At 52.7% G+C, this 17,031-nt stretch overlaps 8 protein-coding genes across 8 annotated transcripts; 6 read left to right on the top strand and 2 right to left on the bottom strand.

Annotated features, from left to right (window-relative positions):
* Window positions 1–584: 584 nt before the first annotated feature.
* On the top strand, window positions 585–3,127 carry AYO20_06379 (hypothetical protein; the record flags this gene model as incomplete). Its single annotated transcript, XM_022644670.1, has 11 exons — window positions 585–849; window positions 918–1,058; window positions 1,120–1,169; window positions 1,228–1,369; window positions 1,425–1,455; window positions 1,517–1,710; window positions 1,760–1,846; window positions 1,904–2,038; window positions 2,091–2,149; window positions 2,221–2,485; window positions 2,589–3,127. 11 exons carry the CDS (start codon window positions 585–587, stop codon window positions 3,125–3,127), a joined length of 1,908 nt encoding a protein of 635 aa, XP_022499338.1.
* Window positions 3,128–3,988: 861 nt separating this feature from the next.
* AYO20_06378 (hypothetical protein) lies at window positions 3,989–5,362 on the top strand (the record flags this gene model as incomplete). Its single annotated transcript, XM_022644669.1, has 1 exon — window positions 3,989–5,362. One exon carries the CDS (start codon window positions 3,989–3,991, stop codon window positions 5,360–5,362), a length of 1,374 nt encoding a protein of 457 aa, XP_022499337.1.
* A 1,227-nt stretch (window positions 5,363–6,589) lies between these two features.
* AYO20_06377 (hypothetical protein) lies at window positions 6,590–7,161 on the top strand (the record flags this gene model as incomplete). The annotated part of the gene is made up of 3 exons (XM_022644668.1): window positions 6,590–6,635; window positions 6,739–6,926; window positions 7,015–7,161. 3 exons carry the CDS (start codon window positions 6,590–6,592, stop codon window positions 7,159–7,161), a joined length of 381 nt encoding a protein of 126 aa, XP_022499336.1.
* Window positions 7,162–7,383: 222 nt separating this feature from the next.
* On the bottom strand, window positions 7,384–8,558 carry AYO20_06376 (hypothetical protein; the record flags this gene model as incomplete). The annotated part of the gene is made up of 2 exons (XM_022644667.1): window positions 7,384–7,748; window positions 7,829–8,558. 2 exons carry the CDS (start codon window positions 8,556–8,558, stop codon window positions 7,384–7,386), a joined length of 1,095 nt encoding a protein of 364 aa, XP_022499335.1.
* A 1,100-nt stretch (window positions 8,559–9,658) lies between these two features.
* Window positions 9,659–10,241, top strand: AYO20_06375 (hypothetical protein; the record flags this gene model as incomplete). The annotated part of the gene is made up of 3 exons (XM_022644666.1): window positions 9,659–9,763; window positions 9,833–9,977; window positions 10,051–10,241. 3 exons carry the CDS (start codon window positions 9,659–9,661, stop codon window positions 10,239–10,241), a joined length of 441 nt encoding a protein of 146 aa, XP_022499334.1.
* A 461-nt stretch (window positions 10,242–10,702) lies between these two features.
* On the top strand, window positions 10,703–12,151 carry AYO20_06374 (hypothetical protein; the record flags this gene model as incomplete). The annotated part of the gene is made up of 2 exons (XM_022644665.1): window positions 10,703–10,846; window positions 11,051–12,151. The coding sequence occupies 2 exons, from the start codon at window positions 10,703–10,705 to the stop codon at window positions 12,149–12,151; spliced, it is 1,245 nt and encodes a 414-aa protein (XP_022499333.1).
* Window positions 12,152–13,215: 1,064 nt separating this feature from the next.
* Window positions 13,216–14,552, bottom strand: AYO20_06373 (hypothetical protein; the record flags this gene model as incomplete). Its single annotated transcript, XM_022644664.1, has 4 exons — window positions 13,216–13,484; window positions 13,612–13,890; window positions 13,999–14,150; window positions 14,212–14,552. The coding sequence occupies 4 exons, from the start codon at window positions 14,550–14,552 to the stop codon at window positions 13,216–13,218; spliced, it is 1,041 nt and encodes a 346-aa protein (XP_022499332.1).
* A 1,197-nt stretch (window positions 14,553–15,749) lies between these two features.
* On the top strand, window positions 15,750–16,668 carry AYO20_06372 (hypothetical protein; the record flags this gene model as incomplete). The annotated part of the gene is made up of 2 exons (XM_022644663.1): window positions 15,750–16,036; window positions 16,104–16,668. 2 exons carry the CDS (start codon window positions 15,750–15,752, stop codon window positions 16,666–16,668), a joined length of 852 nt encoding a protein of 283 aa, XP_022499331.1.
* Window positions 16,669–17,031: the final 363 nt, after the last annotated feature.

Below are 17,031 nucleotides of genomic sequence, written 5' to 3'. Positions count from 1 at the left end.
TATCGTCGGTGAATGATTTATCGATGATACGCCCTTAACTGGGGAATCGTATAGCCTTCACACGAGTCCTTCGATTCCGGGCCCGAATCTTACTTTGCGGAACTCGGGATTCGATTCCTAAGTCGATGCCTTGTTACCTTGCACCTGGAGTGTGACTATTCCACTCAGATCGCCCATTTAGGTATGGTGTATATTATCTAGAGCTATTCTACTGTTAGACAGTCCTGGCAACACTGCTGGAAAGTTACAGGATTAATTCTAATTCAGTCGAAGCTTGCCCTCGCCTGCTTTCGAGACCGATTTTCGGCTACTACTCCGCAGAATACGAGATTGTTTCTACCAAACGACCCAGAATGCCGGGTCAATTCATGGGGAGATTGGTATCCCTCATGGCTAGAGGCTCCGCTCTCTCCAGATCCGAACCTCCGACAATTCCGGGGTAGGAAGCCTCGTAGAACCATAGGGACGTAAGGGAACCATGGCCTGTGATTCGCATCAACATATATGGACAGGAGACTCACGATGGGAGCTGTCTCCTTTGGAACGTCCAAAGTTCTCCACACGGTCTTTGTTTGTAATTCATCATGGCGACAGAAGGAACCTTTTCGACGGCTGCAGGGGCAAACACCAAGCTAGAGGAGCTTATGCTATCTCATGCCGATGAAGGCACGCTCCAGGATATCTCCATCTCGAACGCACTGTCGACCGATGCTGAGAAGACTGAAAAGGGGTATTTCACGAGTCTCCGGTTGATTGGGGCCATTTTTTCCCTGGGCAGTGCCGTCGCCGTCAGCTATTGGGGATTCGCTCCCCCAGCGGCGGTCCTGACGTTTATCAACGCAGATATCGGTGAGAGAGAGTACAACCAAAACCTTTGCTTGGGCCGAACATGTATATTCTGACATTGTCGCTCCAAGGACCGAGTAACAATGCTAGTTTGTTCTCCATCATCTGGACAATCTCTTGCGGCATCGGCACCCTTCTCTTTGGCAGGATCTCGGACAAGTTTGGGCGCCGTTGGTTTGTTATCGGAGCGTCCTCAATCGGTCTCATTGGAGGTGAGTGTCCCTAGGCAAGATAATACAGGGCAAGGACATGTCATAGCTTACACTGTGTAAGGAATTATTGCGGCTACGGCTCAGACGATGAATACCTTGATCGGCGCCAGTGTCAGTTCGCACCACATATGATACTATTTCTCTTTCGTCCTCTAACCGACCCTTGCAGGTCTTAATGGGGCTTGGAGCCGGCGTACACACCTGCTATGGTCTGACTGTTGGCGAGATCTGTCCCAATCGCTTCAAGTTCCTGGGTGTTGCATTTGCCTGCCTTCCCAATATCGTGTCCACTGGTTTCGGGCAGTACCTGGGTATTATAAGCCAACCTCCCTCCAAATATCTTCCCTAGTGATGCTGACCATGTAGGTCTTCGACTCGTTCAATATTACAATTGGAGGTAAAATTCTCCTCTATCTCACCAAAAGGGGTTCTTTGGTACTGAATCAGTGTCTTTCTAGATACATCTACTACATCTTCATCCCCCTCATGGTCTTCGTCTTAGCCCTACAGATTCTCTTCTACCGGCCACCAAGTTTCCATCAGTTACACCGTGGCACACGCACGAGACGGGAAGAACTCAAACGGGTCGACTTCCTGGGATGCTTCCTGATTGTTGCCGGCCTCGTGCTCTTTCTATTGGGCGTCTCATGGGGTCAGTATAAAACTGGTGGTTTACTATTCGTTTGATTGACACTTTCTAGGCGGTCAGCCTTTGTCGTGGACCTCCGGAACTATTCTGGGACTTATCATCACTGGAGGTTGCGTGGTGATCGTATTCGTCTTCTGGGGTAAGTTAGCCCTATGACATATTCAATGTGATCAATGCTAACAAATTGCACTTATAGAGGCCTATGGACCCCATCCAAACCCAATCGTCCCGGTCCATTTCTTCAAAGATCTCCGCGGATTCGTCTGTCTGATCATTATCGAGTCTGTGGCAGGGACCGCCTATGTCGCGCTTAGCATTATCTGGCCATCACGTAAGTTCCGACCACGGCGAGTAAGGGCTCTCAATCTGACGGGTCGACCAAGAGGTCCAACGGCTTTATAGCTCTCCTACAACCAGCTGGCAGACCACCGCGTGGTTATCGGTGAGTTTTTTGACAAGATGAACCCTGATTTAAAAGGCTGGATGTGCAGCTGATACTGGAGGGACGAACAGACAACCATCGCTTTGGGCATCTATTCGTCCATTGTCTTATGGGGAGCTCTGGTCGCGATCCTAAAGCACATCCGACTCCAGCTCATCTTCCTCATGTCCATCATGTTGGCTTTCATCGGGGCTATGGCGTCTTGCACCCCAAACAACCTGGGCCGCGCCGCCGTGCTCTCCGTGTTTGCCTCTTTCCCTGCAGGTATTCTGGAAATCATGCCCAGTCTGCTCGTGCAGATGGAGACCAATGACGCAGATCTCGGGACGACATTTTGTAAGTACATAGCAAATCAAAAACACCCCTCCCTTTTTTTTCAGCCGAAAGAAGTGAAACATCTGCGGAACCTTGACCGAGACAACTAACAAGTCCCTAATAGCGATCCTATATGCAATGCGCCCCATCGTCGGCGCCATCATGACGGCAGTCTACCTCGCCATTCTCAGCAGCAAGACCACCTCCAAGCTCGCGGCCCACATTCCACCCGTGGCCACCCAGGCCGGCCTGCCCGAGACGTCTGTGTCTTCTCTCCTCGCAGCCATCGCTGCAGGCACTCCAGACGCAATGGATGCGGTCCCCGGCATCACCGCCACGATCCGAGAGGCCGTCGCCGCCGAGCTCCCCTGGGCGTACGCCGCGGCCTACGCGTACGTGTATTACTCGGCCATCGCGGTCGCGGGCGTCGGCCTGATCGCCTGCTTCTGCGTCAAGGACTACGACAAGTACCTGACCAACCACGTGTCGCGCCAGATATACAAGCCCGGCGACGACGCAAAGGGCAGTGGCAGCGGCGACAGCGAGAAGAACCAAGACCTCGAGGTCTGGGAGAAGGAGGATGGTGCCGACCCGAACAAAGGGACGGCCGAACATGTCACGTCGATTGACGAGGACGACGTGAGCAAGACGACCGGGGTGTAGTTTGTGCAGACACATACGGAGAGAGAGAGACAGACCCAGAGACTCGCGGTCACGCACACCCTCATGTTCTGCAACTTCCACCGCTGCGGAAACGCACCATATTCGTCGTTGTTGTTCGCTTCTTGTGGAATTCATCTGCTGTGTAATACCTACTGCTTCATAAGGAATCGAAACAAAACATGTTTTAATCTGAGACTTTTGAGCGGATTCCTTGAGGCCTAGCTCACGTCCCTGCTTGTCTACTTTTCTCTGTGCCTGCCTGGTTGTCGAGCTAAATGACTTTCAGCCTGAGACAAAGGAATCAATAGCTCTCACTGTAAATAATGAGGAGGAAGGGAAGAAAGAACACAGAGAACTACAAAAGTTCGTACAGTGTATCAATCGATATAATACGACGTTAGGAGATAGGAGCCATTTATTATGATGAAGTCTGTTTGTATGTATCCTCCGAGACTCTCTCGAAAATTCGACTCGGCATCGACCCACCGCCCGATAACGGAGTTTCGAGACGGGCGGATCCATCGCTCTCAAGACGCTGATTGGCCGTGTCGAAGCCTTTGGTGCCTCGGCATCGGATCTCGCAAAGGGGCAGGCAGCTCCATCGTATGAGTTTCCGAGATTACTGCCGCTGTGTTGCTTCGTCGCTGACTTTCCGCAACAGGGTCTTTTTTCTCCCTATTTGTGCCGACGAGGTCCTTCGCGAGATCTGGCTTTCAGTGGTCTTTTCCTCTTTTATTCTCGGTTTTTTTTTTCATCTTGAAGCTCACTCTCAAAAGTGTTCCCCCCGAGTTTTGTGTTGGGCATTAATCATTGACATATTACCGAGGGGCGAGATTCTGTGATTTCACGAGGGAAAGAAGAATGTTGAACCCGATGCGATCTCGAGGCTTTGCAGCTGCTTGTGCTTCAGCCCTTCGGGGCTCCAGAGTGGTGTCGAATGGGCGGCCACTGAGAAACATTGAAGGCGACCGTCCACAGCGTCTCTCGTCGCCAGCGAGAAGCTCCAGACCATGCACCGCTGGCGGTCAACGTCGCTTCGCATCAACGACTCCAGCTTCAGCCAAAAGCGGAGCCAAAGCGACAAGACCGCTTGATGGAATCACAGTCGTCAGCATCGAACAAGCCATCGCCGCGCCATTCTGCACCAGGCAGCTCGCCGACCTCGGCGCCCGCGTCATCAAGGTCGAGAGACCCGGGGTGGGCGATTTCGCACGAGACTACGACACGCGGGTCGACGGGCTCGCGTCCCACTTCGTCTGGACGAACCGCTCAAAGGAGAGTCTGGCGCTGGATCTCAAAAAACCCGGCGACTTGGACGTGTTGAAGAAACTCCTCCAAAAGACCGACGTGCTCGTGCAGAACCTGGCTCCTGGCGCGTCGGCGCGTCTGGGTCTCAGCTATGAATCTCTCAAAGATACCCATCCCGGCTTGATCGTCTGCGACATCTCGGGCTATGGCCAGGACGGGCCCTACGCGAAGAAAAAAGCATACGACTTGCTCGTGCAGAGCGAGGGAGGGATGCTCTCAGTCACAGGCACCAAGGACGAGCCCGCCAAGGTGGGCATCTCCATTGCCGATATCTCGGCCGGAATGTATGCCTACAGCAACATCCTGGCCGCGTTGATGCAGCGGCAGAAGACCGGCAAGGGAAGCAAGATTGACATCTCTTTGCTCGAAAGTCTGGTGGAGTGGATGAGCTTCCCGTTGTATTACACTTACAAAGGCGCACCGGCGCCCACACCGACCGGCGCTTCCCATGCTGCGATATACCCTTACGGACCCTTTGAGACGGGCGATGGCGGGTCAGTCATGCTCGGGATTCAGAACGAACGAGAGTTTGCAAAATTCTGCGACATTGTCTTGGGAAATCCGGACTTGGCCACCGACGCACGCTTCATGAACAACTCATTGCGTGTACAGAACAGAGACGAACTGCGAAGTATCATTTGTAAGGCTCTGGAGAAATATTCCGTGTCCGAAGCCGTCGCAAAGCTCGATGAAGCCCAGATTGCAAACGCAGCAGTAAACACGATGCAGGGCGTTTGGGAGCATCCCCAATTGCAAGCCAGACGGCGGTGGACCGAGGTCGAGACGTCCAAAGGCATGATCCCTGCACTTTTGCCTCCCGGATGCGTTCCCGAAGGTGAGGATGCGGAGGGTTTACATGCCAGGATGGACAAAGTCCCAGAAGTCGGTGAGCATAATGAAAAGATATTGAAAGAGTTGGGCTTGTAGGGCGCAAGTCGAAGTCGACAGGGTAAGAGAGCCAGATGACGGAATTACTCCCCATGCATGAGCTGAGATCGAACCAAAAGGACGACCATGCTGAAGTCTCCAGCTTCATGTCATCGATGATTGAAAGGGCAGGGATGCCGTTCCGCGGAAATCTGCCTATATACTGAGTCGGAAGGATCGCCTGAGTCCATGAAGCCAGCGAAGATTACCATTGGGGGGCGTATACGTCAAGGAACATTGTCAGCACCTGGCGTAAAGGGCCACCAGCTTTGGAGATGCATCCCTGATGGATCCAGAGCAGCAAGCCAGTCCCATGGCACTATGAGATGTGCACCCGGATACCACTCGGCCACAACGCCTGTTCCGTCCGGAGAGATATGTTGAATACCCGATGGAAAAAGTTTCTGAGAAATGTATGGCCGCTTTGGACCATGGTGGTACTTCACTTGTTTCTCAAAGTCACTGTATTTAGACGATAGGGTCTTTGGAGTACCGGTCCGGGGGTCTTTTGCGGACAGCGGCCATAGCTCTCAGCCGGATAATGCATGTGATGTCTTAAAAACAAGTTATTCCCAAGGACTATCCCTGCAGGTGTTTGGTGTCCGACCAGCCTCTCTCTGTACGCCTTGAGACATACTGATGACCAAGACAAACAGTTGCTATTGTGGGGATGTCTAATCATCGTCCGCCTGTAGGGGGCGGGCAGTCCCAGTGTAACTGTAACAGGCAGCAACGCGAGTTTAGAGCAGCGGCAAGGCTATTGCTGTGGACTTGTGGAGCTTACTCAAGACATCAACAGATCCTTGTACGGGGAAACTGCGAGCCATTGATGGTGGTTGTGTCGTTGTGTTGTTGTACTAGTAGTCAGCAGAGTGGGAGTTTCAAAGCGCGGGGCAAAACATGGCTGTCTGACATGAGGATAATCAGCCATATTGGCACCAGAATGGGCCACTCGTCCATTAACTACTTTCTGACTGACGTCAAGAGTCCCTCAGAACATATCAGCTCCGAAACACGGATGATTTTCGATTTACAAAAACTCAGTGATCGGAATATCACGCCCTTCGCGGACTTCCCCCCCACTGCCTCACATCCATGTCCACATCCTGTCGCGGTATCTTGCTTCGTCTGAGCCCTTCTCCGCGACATATAAACCCTCTCGTCATCCCTCACTCACTGCTCTGTCGACAGCAGCAACATCGCCGATTCCAAAACTACCCCGCCAAAATGTCGTCCGGATTGACCACTGTGTTCTCCAAGGATGCCTGCCCTCGTAAGAGAGACCCGTCCCAAGTCATTTCATCTGGACGCGTGATGTTTGAGATTGCAACGAGACGATAGACGATAACTAACCCGCTAATTCTTTCGAATTCCAGCTGCGGGCCCGTACAGCCAGGCCATCAAAGCCGCCGGGCAGATCTGGGTAGCAGGTCAGATCCCCGCGGACTCGACGGGAAAGCTCGTCGGGGGTTCCATTGCAAACCAGACGGAGCAGTGTTGCAAGAACATCAAGGCGATCTTGGAAGCCGGCGGGAGCGAGTTGGGCAAGGTCGTCAGGGCCGGGGTGAGTAGCTATACAATACCTATGCCGATGTTTCCTACGATAGCCACGAACTACAGAAAGAAAAGCTGATCGTCGTGAAACACAACAGGTCTTCATATCCGACATGAAGCACTTTGGAGAGATGAACGCCGTGTATGAGAAGTACTTCTCGCACAAGCCGGCGAGGACTTGCGTTGCCGTGCGGGAACTGCCCAAGAGTGTCGACGTCGAGATCGAGGCCATCGCTCTTCAATAAACGCATGGGACGCCATGGACTAAGGGAAACCAACCACCTTTGGCGAAAAAACTGTACAAAGCCTCCTCTCCCCAATGGGATGGGCGAGCTCGATGGAAGAAAAAGTTTCATCTTTTCTTTTTGCAAGAACGCCACGGTTTTCTAGGGTGTTTTATAGAAACCAATCCGATCCTTGGGACAACGACCAACCCGTAAAACTCTCTGAATGTGCGCACAATATGTTCATAGCTTGCTCCTGCTGTCCTCTCCGTAGTGTTCGTCCAGCTCGACAACCACCTTGCCCCATGTATCGCGCGCACCCAAGTCCGTCAGGGCCTTGGGAACCTCTTCTAGACCGTTGTACCGCTTGTCGGTGAAGGTCATGCCCCTCAATTTGCCTGTGTTGATCAGTTGGAAAATGCCCTTCCAGGCTTCTTGTATTGCTTCCGGCTCTTTGTTTCTGTATTCCCCCCAGTGCAGTCCGACAATGCTGATGTTCTTGAGCAGGACCCGGTTCATGGCCACCTTCTCGATGGTGCCTCCGGCGAATCCGATGACGAGGAGTCGGCCGTTCCACGCTATGCATTTGATAGAGGGGTCGATCATGCCTGTGATTGTGCGGAGCAGTGTCAGCGGAAGACCCCGTGTGTGAGAGAGTGCAGGAATTGATTTGCAGAAAGCCACTTACCGACGGGATCGTATACGATGTCCACCCCTTTCTTCCCGTTGCCTGTTCGGTGCTGCTCGCACAGCGCAACCACTTTCTGAGGCCAAGTCCCGTCTCGATAGTCGACCACGTAGTCAGCTCCATAGTCCAAGCAGACCTGCCTCTTGCGCTCCGACCCAGCTGTGGCAATAACGGTGGCACCGTACGCCTTCGCAATCTGTACTGCCGCCAGCCCGACACCTCCAGCGCCGGCATGCACGAGAACCCAGTCACCCGCCTTGACGCCGGCGCGGACAACGAGGCCACCGTAAGACGTCGGGGCCGTGACATACACGCCTGCGGCATCGACAAAGCTCCAGCCCGGAGGGATCGGGAACATGGCGTCCTCAGACACCAAAAGGTGGCTTGAGTACGCGCCGTGCGTGGCCCCAAACACCCTGTCCCCGACCTTGAACTTGTGGTTCGTCTGTGTGCTGACCGTACCGTCGAGGCTGCTCGCGACCGTGCTCTTGGAACCCTCACGGGTCGTGGGCGTCGCGATTACGACGCCCGCGAACTCCTGGCCGCCGATCCATGGCAGGGGTGGCTGGTGCTGGTATTTCCCCTGGACCTGGAGGATGTCGAAGAAATTTGTGCCGCAGGCGCGGATCTTGATCAGGTATTTCGTCGGGTGCGGGGAGGGCGTTGGGAGCGTCGTCACGGTAAGCTCTCGCGGTTCCGAGACGTATTTTGAGACTTGGATCGCTTTCATGGTGGGTGGGTGACAGGGAGGCAAAGGGGATTATCACAAGAATCTAGATCTGAGATCACAATTAAAACTGGAGATAAGGCAGGATGTCATGGTGTGTATGTGCCAGTATTTCATTGCTAGCCCGAGTTTGGTCCCCCCCATTGATCTCACCCAAGAGGAGCCTCGGTTGTGGAGGCCCGCAAATCTGGCGGGCATTTCAGTGTGAGTGTGCCTAGGCATGCCATATCGGCCAATGAAAACACTCAAGAACCCTCGGCATATACAAACAAGGACTTTTCGACAACACTCTATCACAAGTGGATGTTTGACCGGCCGTATAAAGATGATGGAACGAAAATTGCATTACTTCGGCATCCGCTTGCAACTTTAAGGGATGTTTGAGACGGAGGACTAAGCCTCATGTACAGAAAGGGTGCGGCAAGGGCACCTTGTGTCCGACTTAAAGACTGCTGCAATGGCTGCCCAGCTTCTCAAAGCCGCCGGGCTGATGATACCAAATCTCGCCCATCGGCAATGTCGACCTCTTCGGCAGAGCAAATAGTAGGCCGACCAAGCAGCGTGGTTTCATACACTGCCTGCCACGCTCCTCTCGGCAGGCTGAAAAGCAAAACACACAATCAGGCATTGGCTACGTGGCAGACGAGGCCGTGCTGCAGCCGGCCCAAAAGGGGACTTGCCAGAGACCTGGCCTTGTACCAATACCCTGTACATTGGGGTCCTATTGATTCGCTCATAAACGCTGTACAGGTTGACATGTCATTTGCTAGGTCGGGCCAGGTGAGGCTGTACTTGTAAGAGGATGGGCTCAGGCGCTTTTGACTCCGGTTTCATCCCACGCGTTGTATCTCTCTGCCGCTGCGTCCACAAGATCGAAGTAGGACTGCCATTGAATTGAAAACGCATATTCCATATCTGACCCAAAGTACTAAGGCTGAGACCGTTTACGAAACACCGCGCGCAGAATTCACGACACCTTGGCGGTTGGTTGCCTACCTGCAGCAATCACACATAGCCTCTCACAATTTCATCAAACAGTCGCTCGAGCATCTCACTCTCCTCGTTAACAGAACCATCATCATATCAAACCTATAGCCGCCATCATGTCTGCTCCAGCTCTACTACGAGAGGGAAGCCGCCTTGCCCTCACAGCGAGTAAATCCACGGCAAAAGCCATTACAGATCATGGACCCAAAGCCGCCGCCGCAGTAAGTCGTCGTGTAAACATACCAATTTTGTGCTGTCACATATCGCTGACCAATATTGTAAACCACTAGGCCGCTGCATGGACCGTCCAGAATCCGGGGCTGGCTGCTTGCGGCGCTGTCGGGACTGTCGGCATCATCCTCATTGCGGCTCCCGGTGTCGTCGTTGTCCCAGTACTCGCCGAGTTGGGTTTTGGAGCTGGTGGTGTTGTTGCAGGTACGTTGGAATCAGAGCAAAAGCATCCCGTATCGGCAAATCACAATACTTACTCACATCCGTCACCACAAAGGTACCACGGCTGCCACAATGCAGGCTGGGATCGGAAATGTTGCAGCCGGTAGCGCTTTCGCGGTTGCTCAGAGTGCAGGTGCTGCGGGCTCAGGTCTCGCCGTCATCAACGGGGTGGTTCAGGTCGCTGGATTCGCGATGACCGCCGGTAGCGGAGGACTCGCGTGGATCAAATCCAAAGTTGGAGCATAGCATTAACTCTTTTACGAGCCTCAGATCGCTATGGCGGCAGATTTGGGCTGAGACACAAGATCACCATTCTGAGAAGGATAGGTCTGAAGAGCATGTTGGGGTGCAGAGGGCGTGATGGTGGTGTTGGAAGGGGGATCAAAGAAGCCAGATTATCGAACAAATTGTGTCAGAGTGCTTAATGGAGTCGCCCATTGAGCCTTGAAGTCACTTCGTGGAGATCAGGGACAGCGATAGATGATGTACTCTGCAGTCGCACCAGGCGGCGTGGTATCGTGGTATTCTGCTCTAATCAGGGAAATTTCTCTGGCCGTTTTAACAGAGCACTTCTCTTGGCTGCCGCGTCCTGCTCCCGATTTTCAACCTGCTCGGCATCTTATTTTGCTGGTGCCTTTGCACAACTTGTGCCCGTCCAAGAAGTCATTCCACTAGATCACCCCTTTCTAATCACATCTTCGACTCCGATGAACGGACCTCCTCCAGACCCCAGTCTCTCGGCAATCATCAACGCCTTGATTTCTGGATTTGATGCCCTGCTATCCGGCGTGCGTGCGCACATCGAGAACGAGAAGGCCTTGAAGCAGAGGCTCGAGTTTGCGGCAAATGAGGTGAGTTGGTTCCTCGCGCCTTTTGTTCCCTTCCAGACTGCGTTATGATGAGAATCTTTTGATTAGCTCTAGATCAAGAGCTGCAACCATTTTGTAGCGATGAGCGACATATTGCATGTATTACCTGAATTGCAGAGAGACACCCGATTACTGTTTTCATCGTCCGTGAGAATGGGATGAGAAGTGCTGATTGAATCCTTGCAGTATGACAAGGTCCTAGCTGCCGACAGCACTCTCTCGGCCTCCTCCATTGCACCGAGCGAAGCCGTCCGCAAATTCCGCCAACTTCCTCCCATCGACACAGACGTCGAATTCTCCCTGCCTGTCCGCGAAGCGCAGCAAGCCATACAAACCTACAAGATGTCCAAGATACACGGACCTCAGACCAACGGGGCACGATGTCCAATAGCTCACCGGAATGGTGACCCCGAGGATCTTGAACGAGATTTTACGACCCCTGGTGTCAAGGGGACATTGGGATGTCCCTTTGCGAAGATGCGCAATGGACCTACCTCGTCCGCTCACGATGATCCTATAGCGGCAGAATTCCACCAAGACACCCATTCAGCACGTTCGCCAAATACGGAACAACGCCCGGGTCAATGCCCTATCCGTTTCCTCGATCAACACTCTCCGGAAGAAATTGCAAAATACGTTGAGAATCACAAGCACGAAATTCCCCGAAGTCACGAAATCTGCGTGCGACGATATCAGGGCAATGAAAGCAGTGCCCGACAGTTGGACGCCAAGTATGGGAATTTGGTGAACATGATTCAAGGCCTGGGAGTCAAACATAAAGCATATCTACCCGAGCGAGACAGGATCGAAGAACAGTCGACTCAGGCAGTGGAGAAATGGGCCGAGACTATCAGCGAAGTTGCCCCTGTCGCTCCAGCCCCAGCTCAGAACGACGTGGTCGCTGATGAAGAGCCGCGAATATCACACTTTGACAAACCACTGCGAGAAGTCCGGGTCGGCGAATCCCCTAGTCGGCCATGGGGGATCTCAGTACCCCCGGACAAAGAACCCACACCCAGTGCCTTGGAGGAAGATGATGTGGCACATCTGAAGGTTCACGCTGCGAGTTCCCAGGCTGCTCCGGCGCCGTCTCGCCATGATGATCCGCATGAGCAAAGTCAGAAGCCGTCTCCACCAAAGAGACAGACAGGCGACACGGTTGAGATCAGAGAACCCCGAACCCAAATCATCTTCAATGGGCCCGTCTTCTTCGGATATTCGGCCGAGGCTGTGGCAGCTTTGTTGCAGACTACTCAGCTCGGTAACATGAAGGCTGGTGGCGGATAGGCCACCTACCTGTCAAGGCTTGGGAGGGTCACTTTTTTATTATTGCAGCGTTCAGAGCGAAACAATTGAAGACATGACCTGACGATTTTATGCTTTTATGCTTTTAGAGACAGCTTGCTCTGCTCATGTACAACGTGGATGTACCAGTAGAACTGGAGAGGCGGGTGGATGTATATATATAATGTAGGCACGCAAGGAGTCAACCAATCCAATGTGCAGACAGGGACAGGTTGAACTATGAAGGTCCAAATAATACATTTGTTCTTGCAACGGAAAATTGTGTGAAAGGATAAATTCCACCAGCTCTGACCGTACAAGTCCGCATGACGCGGAATCCCGTAGGCCGTGACTTCAGCGAGCGAAGAGCTTGTGGGGAGGATACAAGCAGCTGGAAAGTGATTTGTTGCGTTGAGCCAGAAGCAGGGTTTCTGGGTTGAGGTGGAAGGTGAAGTAGAAGTAGAAGAAGGAGAAGGAGAAGGAGAACTGAGGTACTGTACCGAGTAAAGCGCCCGACATTCGACGATATGTGTATAGGGTCTCATGTCCTCATACATCACCTGTTTTGGCGCGAGAGACTATGTCTCTGAATGTGTGAGAGAAAAAAAAGAGCGAGAGGAAATGAGATACATCTGTTCGGGAGTTTCGTTGTTTGTCATAAGTGGAAGAGGAAGTGAGGTGAAGTGAAGTGAAGCAATGATAATTATATGGTTTTTCAAAGTGTCAAGGATCACAATTTTGCCAAGAAACATTTATTTGGCCGTCGGGAAAGTTTCTCTTTGGAGCCGCCAGAAAACGAGTACAGGACTCCAAATACCTTGATCCTCGGGGTGTCACTCCCAATACCTACGGTGGAAGCCTCATATAGAACCACCTGCCTTTTGGCCAGCATCTACCATCTATCGTCTACCGGTTAGTTATAGAGACCCGATTTTCGCGAATGACTCCTTACCCACACGTGGTTCGAGGTCAATTTTCTGCATCCCCACCACCAGGAAACCATGACCACAAATACCAAGACGTACCTCGTGTACCGAGTAGGTACAGCATCTTAGAAAGGAACCCAGTCACGGTCTACCCAGCCAAACCTCCTCCAAGAACTCCTCCAGCTTCTTGGGTCTCCATTCCGGACACCGCGTCGAAAACTGCGGCTCCTTGGACAGATCCCACACTCGCGAAATATAGAGCTTGCCAAATAGGATCAAGGACTCCTTTCTCGCCGCGGTCTCGGTCGGCGACGCGTCCCACGCCGCAGACCCTGGGTTCGGCAGGATCGTCACTTTGCCTTGGTTCAGGTCGTCGAGGGTATCGTGCGTGATTTCGAATGGGGTACCTCCTGTTTTTTTGCCAAAGGCGTCAATATATTGTAGACAGGTTCATATGTCAGTGATCAACACAGGGGGGTCTTCCAATCAGAGCCGTATTGCTGGCTGTGAGGGAGAGGGTGTAGGCAGTGAACTGACCTCGTACTCTTTCGGCGATGCTCACGAACTCGCGGAACGTAACGCTATCGCCCACTGCGAACGTCCATTCTGGCCAGTCCTCGGCTTCCAGCAACAACAGAATCGCTCGAGCCACGTCGCCAATCAGAGTCAAGCTGAGAACGTTGGCTCCGTCTCCCGGAATGGCTGCCTTGCGATTAAACACGTCTATTGCCCAGGAGTAGTCCGATAGGTGAGACTTGACGTGTGGCATTCCCCAATCTGCAGAATCGTCAAATGTGAGTTCTTTGCCCAGTCTCCCTTTTGTAAGATACAAAGGAAGAAATATCGCTCCAGAAGCAAGCACTCACTCCCCTACCGGCCAGACTTTGCGGAAGGGAGCGAGCAGAACAAAGCAGCTCGACTTACAGTCCATAAACCAGCCGCAGGAAATCCTCGTGTACTGCAATGAGCTGAATTCGAGCAGTGACGCGGCATCGAGCCACCACTGCACGGTGGGGTCTAGAGGTAGGAGGCTGAGGAGAGCGACTCCGTGAGAATTAGTTCCCGTCCGTTGAAGACTTAGAGTGGCGGCGAAGACAGGGGAAGAGAACTCCAGGTCAAGAGTCAAGATGGACATACTCGGGAACCGTCTTCGCCCAGAATTCGCTCGGTATCAGACGCTTCGTCGCGCTGGACTTGTCTGCAGCTCTGATCAGATTGCACTGTGCCGCGCTCGTGGCTGGGGAGCTGATGCCGATGGTCGAGACGACGGTGTGGACATTGTGTGTCGTCAGTGTGTCAGCAAGCCCGTCCACATCGTCGTAGTCGACATGGAGGTATCTCGTTCCCTCCTCAGACACGGAAGCTTCTGATGCCTTGCGAGTCAGGACGATGACCCTGAATTTGTGGCTCTGTTCAACATGATCCAATATCGATCGGCCCACGCCACCAGTCGCTCCCGCAATAGCGACTGTGATCATGTTCAGTTTCTAGAAGAAAACAGTGTAGCGCAGGGTGACGCAAAGCCTTGCTCGACATGGGGATTTGGAGTCGGAGCTGGTGGACACCCGAGCCGAGGATTTGCGGGGGTGGAATTATTTTCGACATCCTTTTTGACATCCTTGTCTAACCAGAGTATGTGGTTACACATTCGACGCGCCAGGTGGATGTTTACAGAGAGGACAAGACAGATTCACCCTGACGGCCGTTGGCACTCTTTCAACTTCACGGGAGTGAGCGGTTAGTAGCTGAGTGCAGGATCATCAAGGACAGAGTTGGATACGTACCGAGTATGGACAGTGTATATTAGATGTACTCAACTCCACAATCTATTCCGCTTTCCCCCACCAGGTTTTCCTACATCAACTCCCATCTCATGATCTGGAGACCCTACCCCTTCAGTGAAGCTGCAGTTCCTTAGCCGTCACCTCCGCGTTGACATATGGGATACGAGATCGTCGTGCACGCGCACACAAACACACGCAACGGATACGGCCGCACAAGTTCCGGTTTCTGTAAAGTCCCGTTGGGGTTTGTAGAAATTCCCATCAGTCACTCCATCTTTTCCTGGGTATCATGGTGTCGTCGCTGCGGGAAAGGGTCCACATTGATTACATGATGTATATCATACTATACCTTAGCCTCCCTCGCATTCCCTTTTTCAGTCGTCGTGTTGTCCAATGAAGTTTTGCCTGGCCAACAAACCTTGGATAGAGGTCGAAGTTGTCATTTTCCGCCAACAGTGGCGGCGACTCATGGTCCACAGAAATCATGAGACCTGTTCCCTCCTCTTCATGCTTTTGTTTTTAACCAGGAGTAGGCAATTCAATACCAATTCCAGCGCAGGCTTTAAAATCAAGCACCACTCCGTCAGATTTGCCAGATGGGGTGACCGAAGTAGGCCTTCTGAACAACCCCTGGTCTGGTGGATATTTTGTGTAAATGCAAGACATACCGAGTAAAGGCAAAACTCACCACATGCTGAAAGGATAAAAAGCGACAGCTCATTCCGTGCCGGGAGATTGACATACTTTCTCTTTCTCTCCTTCTCCGCGATCTTTTAAGACGAAATACATCAATCAAATCACCGTTCCTGCTCTGATACCTTTCACTCAGCTTAAATATCTTTTGAGAGACCAGTCTGCACCTTTGTTGCTCACGTAGGTGTGGAAACCAACATGTCAAATTTCAAAGTCTGGTTCATCACGGGCACGTCTTCGGGGTTCGGAAAGGCCTTGACCCTCGAGGTCCTTCGTCGCGGTGACAAGGTCATTGCCTCTGCACGAAATGCCGCGAAGCTCGACGAGCTCAAAACTGCCGGAGCTGATACCATGAGTCTCGACGTCACCTGGCCCCTCGACAAGTTGAAGGCACTTGCAGAAGAGGCCCACGGGCTCTATGGGCGGATCGACTACCTCATCAACAACGCCGGGTATTGTCAAGTCGGCGGCTTGGAAGAGCTCACGTATAGTTTCCCTTCATGCGCAAAGCGATGCCTGGTAGACCTGTGTGTTTATGCTGACGTCCATAAGGCCGGAGGAAACTCAAGCCCAGTTTGCAACAAACGTCTTTGGCCCGTTGAACGTGACGAGGTCGATTCTCCCATATATGCGCGCGAAACGATCAGGCGTGATTGCCAATTTCTCCAGCATCGGAGCCTGGCGCGGCACACCCGCCGTGGGCATCTATGAGGCTTCGAAATGGGCCGTCAGCGGCGTCACCGAGACACTGCATCTCGAGCTGGCCGAGTTCAACATCAAAGTCTGCAGCATCGAACCGGGCTACTTTCGATCAAACTTCCTAAGCAGTGGCCACAAGATCCTTCACGTCAATCACATACCAGACTACGACACCACAGCTGTCCGGCAGACAGAGGAACGCGTGGAACGGACAAACCAGAACCAACCGGGCGATCCCGCAAAAGGGGCCAAAGTGATTGTTGATGTTTTGACGGGTGCATCCGGCAAAGAGATCCCGTTGAGGCTGGCGTTGGGCGCGGATGCTTATAGGATCATCCGGGGGAAATGCGAAGAGACGATCAAAGGCCTGGACGAATGGAGGGAAGTCAGCTCGTCAACCGACATTGATGCCAAGTAGAATAAGAGCGTCATTCTCATCGCGGCACTCCATAGGAACTGCTCGATATGCTGCCCGGCAGCCTTGGGTTCGGGGTTGCTCGACTCTCCGGGCAATCAAAGCACTTCGCTTGGAGATGTGAGCCCGGCAACATCAGGCTTCCCGTTGCATCTCAAAGCGGGTGCGTTGCAAAGTGGCATGTTGCCCATAAATAACCCGACAGTGTTCTTTCGACTGTGGAACCGGCGAATTAGCCTGAAGCGACAACCATCAGGCAACAAATTTACGTGAGATACCGTTCGCGAGGCTTTGTCCAAGTCCCTCCAGTTCAGATATACGCCTTGCCCTTCTCTTTAAATTTTCATGCTCAACCGAATGAATATT

This window comes from Fonsecaea nubica, assembly GCF_001646965.1.
Source record: "Fonsecaea nubica strain CBS 269.64 chromosome Unknown Scaff40, whole genome shotgun sequence".
In the NCBI taxonomy this organism is placed as follows: domain Eukaryota; kingdom Fungi; phylum Ascomycota; class Eurotiomycetes; order Chaetothyriales; family Herpotrichiellaceae; genus Fonsecaea; species Fonsecaea nubica.
Note: the sequence above shows the minus strand (reverse complement) of the source record. Positions and strands in the feature narration are given on the sequence as shown.